Below are 11063 nucleotides of genomic sequence, written 5' to 3'. Positions count from 1 at the left end.
CTCCCCCCAGCAGGCCTGGGGCTGGGAGGAGCTCAGCAGGCAGCTCAGTGGACAGGGGCTGGCTGAGGGCTGAGGGGGGTTGGCCCCCCTCCCCCTGATCTGGCGAGGTCCCTCACCCCAGCCCACCCTGTCCACAGCGTTCGAGACCCGCTGCCCAAACGGGATGAAGGTGATCCACTACAAGAGGGCCAAGCTGGAGAAGTGGGCCCCGTACCTCAACAGCAACGGCCTCATGTCCCGCCTCAGCACCTACGAGGACTTGGAGTGTAAGGGGGGCAGCCGGGCACGGGGTGGGGCGGGCAGGTCCCCCGACGTGCTGTGGGACGTCTGGCACATCACTGACGCTCTCTCGGTGTGAGTGCGGGCGGGCGCTGCTGGGAAGGGCGGGGTGGAGGCCCGGGCAGCGGGCCTGGCTGCAGCCAGCACCACTCGGCCACACAGGCACCAAGTTGCTGGAGATGAAGGAGTGGTACCAGAACCGGGAGGACATGCTGGAGCTGAGGCACATACACAAGGACACGGGCCTAATCATTGACTACTTCAAGCCAGGCCATCCCCAGGCTCTGCGTGGTGAGTGGACCCCATTGCCGGGCCAGCCAGGGCCCCCATCGGGGCCTTACTCGCTCCTCAGAGCGGCCCCCACGCGACCGGCGTGTGGCGGGAAGAACCCGTGTCTGTGTAGCGACAGGGGCCTCCTCCAGCCGACCAGGTGTGAGAGGTCAGGGGAGCACAGAAGGTGCAAGGAAATGTGACAGATGTTCCTGCAGGAACACGAGAGCAGGGCCACATGCTGATTCCGTGGTTGGGGTCCGGCGCACAGCGGGGCCACGTGTACAGGGGGGTCAGGATGCTGAGCAATAAAACCAGCAGATGCTCCGACAAGGGCGATGCAGTGGGCAGAGGGCGTGGAGGCCGTGCCCATGACCATGAACGCTGGGAAGGGAGAAAACATAAGGTCAATATACTATCTCCTCCCCCCACCCCTCAAAGAAAGGTCAGCCTCACTTGGTGGTTGAAATAAAATACAGTGGGGCCTTGACTTACGAGTGTCCCGACTAACGAGTTTTTCGAGATACGAGCCGTCTCTCGGCCGATTTTTTGCTTTGAAATGCGAGCTAAAATTCGGGTTACGAGCCAGCTTCAGATACCCCACCGCTAGTTGGCTCAGCGAACGTCACAGTGAACGCCACAACATCAGCCCAGCATCATGTGTCTCACTTGTTCACTTTTGATTTGACATACGAGTAATTTGAGTTACGAGCTCCGTCACGGAACGAATTAAACTCGTAAGTCAAGGCCCCACTGTAAATAAAACTAGCCCACTAAGGGACCATCTTACAGCACTCATGTCATTGTCAAAGATGAAGAAATGGCCGGCCCCACAGGGAGCGAGCAGGTGTGCAAAGCAGCAGAAGTCGCCCCTGTCACTGCTGGCAGGACAGCAAATTGGCACAACCCTTCCCCAGGGCAGTTGGGCAAAGTAACCAACACCAGCCTTAAAATATTCCTGCCTTGTGCGCAGCAGTTCAATGGCTGAGAATTTGTCCCGAGCAAATTATGGGCAAGAGTGGTTTTTAAATGCACGCTGCAGATGTTTATCACGGCGTTGTTTGGAATAAGAAAGGGGCTGGAAACCGCCTACATACCCAACAGGGGGACATGAGTTCCAGACCTAAGGCTCCTCCGTGAGGTCAGGGTTGGGGTATCCAGGGGGTGGCCAGAGCTCCCGGTGCTGACCCCGCCACCTCCCACCGCAGTGCACTCCTACAGGTCCATGCAACCCGAGAACGACCGCGTCATGGAGTTCTACGAAAAGGCCCGCGTGGACGGCCTGATAAAGCGGGAGGAGACGCCCAAGTCGATGACCGAGCACTACCAAGGGCGGCCCGACTTCCTCGCCTACCGCCATGTCACGTACGGGTCCAGGGTCAAGAAGGTCACGCTGAGCAGCGCAGAGTCCAACCCCCGGCCTATGATGGTAAGGGCTTCCTGGGCGGGGACAGGGTGCTCGGACAGGCGGGTGACCCCGGGATGGGGTCAGCCCCGACTCCAGAGGGATGTTCCCCATTTGTGCCCTCAGCCACGAGGCTAGGGAGGTGTCATTTCCTTACTCTTATAAGAAGTGCACACTCAGACTAAACATTTAGAATATATGGGAAAATATAAATATATGGAAATATATAAACAGAGAAAAAATATAAAGGGAAAAAAAAGTAAAAAATATCTCAGCATGGCATCTCTCAGATATTATTACATAATATAGGTTTGGTTTTACATATATATATATTATTGATTTTTACAGAGAGGAAGGGAGAGGGATAGAGAGTTAGAAACATCTGAGAGAGACACATCGATCAGCTGCCTCCTACACACCCCCTACTGGGGATGTGCCAGCAACCAAGGTACATGCCCTTGACCAGAATCGAACCCGGGACCTTTCAGTCTGCAGGCCGACGCTCTATCCACTGAGCCAAACCGGTTAGGTTAGGTTTGGTTTTTAGAGTCTTTTCTAACTTAATTGAGATATGTGTGTGTGTATGTAGGTAGAATCCCTGTATCACCCACTTACTATTAAGTTGTGCATTTTTTCCCCTCCATATCATTACAAATTCTGTGACCACTGAATTGAATGGCTGCATACCAAAAAAAAAACCCCCAACCAACCAACCAACAAAAAACCTCTCTCTAGCACAGTGGTTCTCAACCTTCTGGCCCTTTAAATATAGTTCCTCATGTTGTGACCCAACCATAAAATTATTTTCGTTGCTACTTCATTACTGCAATGCTACTGTGATGAATGGTCATGTAAATATCTGATATGCAGGATGGTCTTAGGCGACCCCTGTGAAAGGGTCGTTCGACCGCCAAAGGGGTCGCGACCCACAGGTTGAGAACCGCTGCTCTAGCAGGAAGGGATGTCTAGTAATAGAGACGGCCACCTGGAGGGGTAGTGAGCTCCCCACCTCCTGAGGTGAGCAAGCAGAGTCTTGTGGGGGGAGCTAGAGAAGACATCCAGCAACACAGGCCTGGAGTGGCTTGGCCCTGAAACCTACGGGGCCACCAGAACCGTTGTCTGGCTCGGGGGGGGGCTGCTCCCCAGGAACCCCTAACTGACCCCAGGTTCCAGTGTCCCCGCCCTCGGGGCCACACACAGAAATCCCCTTCCCCGCCACCCACCCTCTGCATGTGCTGGCCTCGCAGAAAATCACGGAGCGCTTCTTCCGCAACCCGGCCCAGCCCGCGGATGAGGACGTGGAGGAGCGCGTGTTTCTGATCTCCGAGGAGCGCATCCAGCTGCGCTACCACTGCCGCGAGGACCACATCACGGCCTCGCGGCGCGAGTTCCTGCGGCGCACCGAGGTGGACAGCAAGGGCAACAAGATCATCATGACCCCCGATATGTGTCTTAGCTACGAGGTGGGCCTGGGGGCCGTGGCGGGCAGGGGCGGCGGGTGGGTGAGGAGAAGGCCAGGTTCCGGGCCGGGGAGTTCATCTCTGCCCCTGGGGAAGATGAAGAGCTCCCCTCCCGGGGTCCTTCTCTTTGCAGCTCTTCTGAAACTCTTACCCTTTCCCCAGAGAAAGACAACCCAGCAGGCTGAGACCACTCCCTAACCCCCCAGATCCCGAGACCAACGCTGGAGGAGCCGATCCTCTCACCTCCGGGGCTGGCTCTCCTAGTTCAAATCCTCACTCTCCTGGCTCGTTCTTCCGAGTCTCTAGTTTCTCTGCTGTTATTGACAGAGACAGACAGACAGACAGACAGACATCAATGTTGAGAATCATTGATCAGTTGCCTCCTGCACGCCCCCTACCAGGGATCAAGTCCGCAGCTCCGGCATGTGCCCTGACTGGGAATTGAACCATGACTTCCTGGTTCACAGGTCGATGCTCAACCATTGAGCCACACCAGCCGGGCTCATGTTTGTTTGTTTTTATACATGAGGAAACTGAAGCCCAGAGAGGTTTAGCAACTTGCTTGAGGTCACACAGCTAGAAAATGGCAGGGGGAGATTTGAACCCAGGAGGTCTGGCTGCAGAGTCCGTCCTCGACCCCAGCCATTGCTGCCTCTCTGTCACTGTGGCCGCTGTTCCAGGTGGAGCCCATGGAGCACACCAAGAAGCTACTGTACCAGTACGAGGCCATGATGCAGCTGAAGGAGCAGGAGAAGCTCTCCAGACATCAGGCCTGGGAGTCGGAGCTGGAGGTAGGGTCCCCTGGGAGAGTGGGCAGGTGGGAGGTGGCAGGGGTAGGGGGGTGCCTTAACCATGCCCTCCCCCACTTGCCAACTCAGGTGCTGGAGATCCTGAAGCTTCTAGAGGAAGAGGAGGAGGCGCACACGCTGAAAATCTCCATCTACGACACGAAGCGCAATGAGAAGAGCCGGGAGTACCGGGAGGCCATGGTGAGCCTCGTTGCCTGCCCGGCCCTGACTTTTTCTGCACCCCCCGGGCCTCCGGGTGATGAGGATGACTAGGGATTCTGCCCGAAGCCCTCTCTAGGGGATGAAGTCATTGACCTCATTGTGGTCATCCTTGCTGCTGAGCCGGCCATTTCTATGTTTCACCCCAAAGAGCACTCAGGACCCAGGCCAGGGCTCCCCCACCTCCAGGGCCTGAGGCCAACCCAAGGCCTCTTCGGCAGGCGGGAGGAGTGAGGAGCGTGTGCCCACCTCCGCCTGGGGCTCCCCTCGAGCTCCAGACCTGGCCCCGGGCCTGAGTTCTCCGTCCCCTGCCGCACGGGGCGTTCAGGTTACCCGCTCAGGTTGCACGGCCCAGCCTGGGTTCGAGGCCAGCTTCTACATCTCCTTCACCAACCAAGGAGAGATTTCTAAAAACAGTTGGAGGTTGGAGAAGCAGGACAGGGCATCAGATGGCCGGTTCTCAGACTCCCAGGGATGGGCACCGGCCCCCACATCTCCAGCCCTTGTCTACCAACACGAGACAGAAGGCTCCGGGGTGAAAGGGGAAGAGGGAGAGCGTTACTGGTAGTTTTTGATTCAACATCATGAATAACAACCATTTCTCACCATTTACTGAGCGAGCATCGACTGAGCGTCAGGCGTGTGCTGGGGCTCAGGTAGAGAGACGTAAATTCAAGGACGATAGAGAGTTGGCTGCTACCAATCACCACAGGCACAAGAGACAGCACCCAGGCCGCTCTGAGGCCTCGTCCCAGAGGTACCAAGCACTGGGCTCTGGGTTTGAGGACTGGCTTTGTGTGGTCACATGTTGATGCAGAGCTGGCTGGGAGGTCTCTGCAGCCCCTGCTGGTCCAGCTGACTCTCCACCTCCCCCCCTCCCCCCGCCCCCCCAGGAGCGCGTGATGCACGAGGAGCACCTGCGGCAGGTGGAGGCCCAGCTGGACTACCTGGCCCCATTCCTGGCACAGCTGCCGCCAGGAGAGAAGCTGACGCGCTGGCAGGCCATTCGCCTCAAGGACGAGTGCCTCATGGACTTCAAGCAGCGGCTCATCGACAAGGCCAACCTTATCCAGGCCCGTTTCGAGCAGGTACGGCCAGGGCCCGGGTAGAGGAGAGGACCTTGGCATCCTCATCTTGAAAAGGGGCACAGGGCTCTTTTCCCCCCACGTCACAGACGTGGGAGGGACCAATTGCTGGGAGTTTCCAGATGACCAGCTTGTCCTCCCTTACTCTTGTTCATTGGGTGGAAGGGTGGATGAAGGGGAGAGAGAGAGAGAGAGAGAGAGAGAGAGAGAAGACATCAATTTTGAGAATCATTGATCAGTTGCCTCCTGCACGCCCCCTACCAGGGATCAAGTCCGCAGCTCCGGCATGTGCCCTGACTGGGAATTGAACCATGACCTCCTGGTTCACAGGTCGATGCTCAACCACTGAGCCACACCAGCCAGGCTCATGTTTGTTTGTTTTTATACGTGAGGAAACTGAAGCCCAGAGAGGTTAAGCAACTTGCTTGAGGTCACACAGCTAGAAAATGGCAGGGGGAGATTTGAACCCAGGAGGTCTGGCTGCAGAGTCCGTCCGCGACCCCAGCCATTGCTGCCTCTCTGTCACTGTGGCCGCTGTTCCAGGTGGAGCCCATGGAGCACACCAAGAAGCTACTGTACCAGTACGAGGCCATGATGCAGCTGAAGGAGCAGGAGAAGCTCTCCAGACATCAGGCCTGGGAGTCGGAGCTGGAGGTAGGGTCCCCTGGGAGAGTGGGCAGGTGGGAGGTGGCAGGGGTAGGGGGGTGCCTTAACCATGCCCTCCCCCACTTGCCAACTCAGGTGCTGGAGATCCTGAAGCTTCTAGAGGAAGAGGAGGAGGCGCACACGCTGAAAATCTCCATCTACGACACGAAGCGCAATGAGAAGAGCCGGGAGTACCGGGAGGCCATGGTGAGCCTCGTTGCCTGCCCGGCCCTGACTTTTTCTGCACCCCCCGGGCCTCCGGGTGATGAGGATGACTAGGGATTCTGCCCGAAGCCCTCTCTAGGGGATGAAGTCATTGACCTCATTGTGGTCATCCTTGCTGCTGAGCCGGCCATTTCTATGTTTCACCCCAAAGAGCACTCAGGACCCAGGCCAGGGCTCCCCCACCTCCAGGGCCTGAGGCCAACCCAAGGCCTCTTCGGCAGGCGGGAGGAGTGAGGAGCGTGTGCCCACCTCCGCCTGGGGCTCCCCTCGAGCTCCAGACCTGGCCCCGGGCCTGAGTTCTCCGTCCCCTGCCGCACGGGGCGTTCAGGTTACCCGCTCAGGTTGCACGGCCCAGCCTGGGTTCGAGGCCAGCTTCTACATCTCCTTCACCAACCAAGGAGAGATTTCTAAAAACAGTTGGAGGTTGGAGAAGCAGGACAGGGCATCAGATGGCCGGTTCTCAGACTCCCAGGGATGGGCACCGGCCCCCACATCTCCAGCCCTTGTCTACCAACACGAGACAGAAGGCTCCGGGGTGAAAGGGGAAGAGGGAGAGCGTTACTGGTAGTTTTTGATTCAACATCATGAATAACAACCATTTCTCACCATTTACTGAGCGAGCATCGACTGAGCGTTAGGCGTGTGCTGAGGCTCAGGTCGAGAGACGTAAATTCAAGGACGATAGAGAGTTGGCTGCTACTAATCACCACAGGCACAAGAGGCACCAAGCACTGGGCTCTGGGTTTGAGGACTGGCTTTGTGTGGTCACATGTTGATGCAGAGCTGGCTGGGAGGTCTCTGCAGCCCCTGCTGGTCCAGCTGACTCTCCACCTCCCCCCTCCCCCCGCCCCCCCAGGAGCGCGTGATGCACGAGGAGCACCTGCGGCAGGTGGAGGCCCAGCTGGACTACCTGGCCCCATTCCTGGCACAGCTGCCGCCAGGAGAGAAGCTGACGCGCTGGCAGGCCATTCGCCTCAAGGACGAGTGCCTCATGGACTTCAAGCAGCGGCTCATCGACAAGGCCAACCTTATCCAGGCCCGTTTCGAGCAGGTACGGCCAGGGCCCGGGTAGAGGAGAGGACCTTGGCATCCTCATCTTGAAAAGGGGCACAGGGCTCTTTTCCCCCCACGTCACAGACGTGGGAGGGACCAATTGCTGGGAGTTTCCAGATGACCAGCTTGTCCTCCCTTACTCTTGTTCATTGGGTGGAAGGGTGGATGAAGGGATGGATGGATGGATGGATGGATGGATGGGTGGTGGATGAATAGGAGGATGGATGCATGGGTAGATGGAGGGCTGCGTAAATGAATGAATGGATGGGTGGTTGGATGGGTGAGTAGTGGGTGAATGGATGGGTGGTGGATGAACAGGAGGATGGATGCATGGGTAGATGGAGGGATGAGTAAATGAATGAATGGATGGGTGGTTGGATGGATGGGTGGAAGGATGGTGCATTGTAACAACTTCTAGTCCTTGATGCGTTTCTATTGGTTGGAAGTATACCGTGCAGTTCCTATGCATTATCTCATTTAATCTTCACAAAGAGCTCTGTGTGGTGGTGGTGAGTGTGTACAACGGCTCTCATTTAACAGACAGACAATTGGAAGCTCTGAAAAGGTAGCTTTTCCAGAGCCACACGGCTGTCTCAGTCTTGAACCCTGCTCTGACCCCATGGAGTTGATATCCCTCTAAACCAGCGGTTCTCAACCTGTGGGTCGCGACCCCTTTGGCGGTCGAACGACCCTTTCACAGGGGTCGCCTAAGACCATCCTGCATATCAGATATTTACATTACGATTCATAACAGTAGCAACATTACAGTGATGAAGTAGCAACGAAAATAATTTTATGGTTGGGTCACAACATGAGGAACTGTATTTAAAGGGCCAGAAGATTGAGAACCACTGCGTCTCTAAACACAACCCAATGGCTCCCACTCAAGGCATTTTCTGGCCCTGCCTCTGCTCCTCTGGCTTCTGTGGATGGTGATTGCAGAGTCAACCCTCCTGGGTTCTCTGGTGACCGGGGGTCTCAGCCCAAGACCTGGGTGCGGGTCAGCCTACATCACCCCTCCTGCGCTCTCCTCTCCGTGCCTGTGCCCGCAGGAGACGCAGGAGCTGCAGAAGAAACAGCAGTGGTACCAGGAGAACCAGGTGACCTTGACCACCGAGGACGAAGACTTGTACCTGAGTTACTGCTCTCAGGCCATGTTCCGCATCCGTATCTTGGAACAGAGGCTCAATCGGTGAGGGGGGCAGGGGAGCCTGAGGGGACCCACTAGGAAGCCGGAGCACCAGCTCTGTAACCCCACCACCACCTCTCGCTCCTCCCTCCGATTTCAGACACAAGGAGCTGGCCCCGCTGAAGTACTTGGCTCTGGAGGAAAAGCTCTACAAGGACCCACGCCTGGTGGAGCACCTGAAAGTCTATTCTTGATGCCCCTCCTGCACCTCTGGCCCTTCGATGCCCCTCCTGGGGCCTCAGCCTCAGCTGGCAGAGAGAGAAACCTCCCCCACAGCCCAGCCCGTGTTTCCTGCAACCAGCTAATGACCTCGGATTCAGGTGCCTGGCCTCACTGCCGCTCCACCTCCCTGCGGCCCCATCTGTTCCTGCTTCTCATGATTTTTCTGTAAATAAACACACTTGTGATTTGCAATTTATACCTCACAAGCTCCAGCACCAGCCTTTCTCTCCTTCCCTTCTTTATCTATAGTCGGGGATCAACTTCCTCTACCCACCTTGGCCACCTTCCTCCTTGACTTCCGTCCTTTCCATGGGAATGCTGAGCCTTTGCCATACCTCCGCAGGTGGTCTCAAGAATTATGTAGCCTAAAATGTCAATAATACTGAGGCTGAGACACCCCGCTTGGGCTCAGTGGAAACGAACAAACTACAACCACGTGAATGATATGGTTGCATTTCTCAGGGGGACTTCTGAGGAGCTGGTAATAGTCTTCTTGACCTGAGTATGTTCAGATGGTGAAAATTCACCGACCTCGTACCCTTACAGTGTATGGGGTATGTGTATTATACTTCATCATAAAGTGTTTCAAAACGGTGATCATGAATCTAATCATGCTTTGACTTCCATTTAACAAGAAATTCAGATGAAAAGGAACAAGGTAAATGACACTAGAAGGGAAAAGTCCGGCAAAATTATAATGTGGGACAGTCTACAAGGTAAATGGCCCAATCTCTTCAAAAGATCAAAGTCATTAAGGGGGCGGGGGAGGGGAAGATGAAATCGAATGAGCTTAGAAGAGCCAAGTGCCAAATCTTGATGCTTTCCTAATTAGGAAAAACGTTATTAAAAATAGTTTTTGGGGATGATTATGAAAATCTGCCCTGGAAAACAACTGTTCGTTTTCTTGATACAATGATTATGTAGGAGAAGGGTCTGATTTTTAAGAATTACACGCTCAGTAGCATTCAGTGTCAGGGTGAAATGTCTCGATGTCCACAACTTGCAAATGGTTCAGAAAACACACACACGGATAAAGCCAATCAATACAGCAAAATGTTAGCAAGTGATTAAATCCACACGGTACATATATGGGTCATTATATGATTGAAGTAGTCTATATCATTATAGTATTCTTTCCAGTGTTCTCCACGACGTTTTCATTATAAAAGGTTGAGAAATGCAGGGTGGGCAGTGCTGATCGGGTTTTATTCTGCTAATCTGGTCCTCTCTTGACAGTGCCCATAAGCCTCTGCAGTCGGCGTCCCCAAGTACAGTGTGATGGGTGGACGCTGCCTCTTTCTCGCAGCGAGGGTGCAGGGCAGTGGAGATTAAGGCCACCCCCATCCACGGATCACAAATGAAGTCGGCGTTTCTCGGGTTCCCAGTCGGTCAGCGCTTTAAGGAAGCGGCCATCCATCCGCCGAAGACGTCCGCGGTGGAGGCAGCAATCCCGGGCTCCACGCCTGACTCGGACCCAGAATCAGGAAATCTCAGTTTCTCTCCCGGTCTCCGGTGGGAGATTCGAGCCGGTGTTCGAGCCAAAGAGGAGAGAAAAGTCCTCAGACCCGCGGATCCGCCCACAGGTAAAGGGAACGAGCAGGAACCCGTGCAAAATGCTGACTTAAGTACACCGCCCCCGCTTTGCCCGACTACAAGATGGAAGCTCCGCGGCTTCACTCGGGTCCGGATGTCCCCTTCCCATTGGCTATCTGGGAGTTGGTTTTCCAATAATGCGAACGCTGATTGGTCGAGCTGGGACGGTTGCTAAAGCGATTGGTGCAGCCGCCATTGGGAGGGCGTCTCGCAAATTTTTCAAACGCTAACGAGGTTAGAGGGCGAGTAGGCAAGGTGGCTGAAAGGGAAAGTTTGAGGCGAAGGCGGGACCAAGGAAACGGCAGCCCGCATTGGTTCATTAGGGGCCGAGGGGTGGCCCTTGAACCCTTCTTCCTCGTGATTAGCCCAATTCAGGAAAAAAGGGCGGGAACTTAGGAAAAGCGGCAGAAGTGCCTTCTTCGATTGGTCAAAACTGGAAAGAGGCGGAGCTCCCGCGGCAGCTGATTGGTGGGAGAGTTGGGGAGGGCGGGGCTCTGAGCCGGAGGTTTTGTTGTGAGGGTCGGTTGTCAAGCAGCGGCCAATCAGGGCAGGGGATGGAGGCAAGTGGGGGTCGCCCCTGGAGCAGAGCCTTGGCCTCGGGAGCCGCCGCTGCAGGTGGAGTGGGCCGGG

At 55.7% G+C, this 11063-nt stretch overlaps 2 protein-coding genes across 2 annotated transcripts in view; both read left to right on the top strand.

The window, feature by feature from the left end:
- DRC7 (dynein regulatory complex subunit 7) overlaps nt 1-10368 on the top strand; it is a 24678-nt gene extending 14310 nt beyond the window's left edge. Inside the window, exons 9-18 of the mRNA XM_014545544.1 lie at nt 138-266; nt 442-570; nt 1758-1978; nt 3202-3417; nt 4095-4205; nt 4293-4403; nt 5315-5509; nt 8482-8621; nt 8719-9394; nt 10077-10368. Of these exons, the coding sequence (XP_014401030.1) occupies nt 138-266; nt 442-570; nt 1758-1978; nt 3202-3417; nt 4095-4205; nt 4293-4403; nt 5315-5509; nt 8482-8621; nt 8719-8812 (1346 nt within the window). The 3' untranslated portion in view covers nt 8813-9394; nt 10077-10368. The remainder of the gene's footprint in view (nt 1-137; nt 267-441; nt 571-1757; nt 1979-3201; nt 3418-4094; nt 4206-4292; nt 4404-5314; nt 5510-8481; nt 8622-8718; nt 9395-10076) is intronic.
- Nucleotides 10369-10925: 557 nt separating this feature from the next.
- The window catches only part of KATNB1 (katanin p80 (WD repeat containing) subunit B 1), a 36002-nt gene continuing 35864 nt past the window's right edge, over nt 10926-11063 (top strand). Inside the window, exon 1 of the mRNA XM_005873508.2 lies at nt 10926-11048. The gene's annotated coding sequence lies outside the window, so the exon portion shown is untranslated. The remainder of the gene's footprint in view (nt 11049-11063) is intronic.

This window comes from Myotis brandtii, unplaced genomic scaffold (genome assembly GCF_000412655.1).
Source record: "Myotis brandtii unplaced genomic scaffold, ASM41265v1 scaffold411, whole genome shotgun sequence".
Lineage (NCBI taxonomy): Eukaryota > Metazoa > Chordata > Mammalia > Chiroptera > Vespertilionidae > Myotis > Myotis brandtii.
The sequence above is the reverse complement of the archived record's forward strand: the minus strand, read 5'-3'. Positions and strand labels throughout refer to the sequence as shown.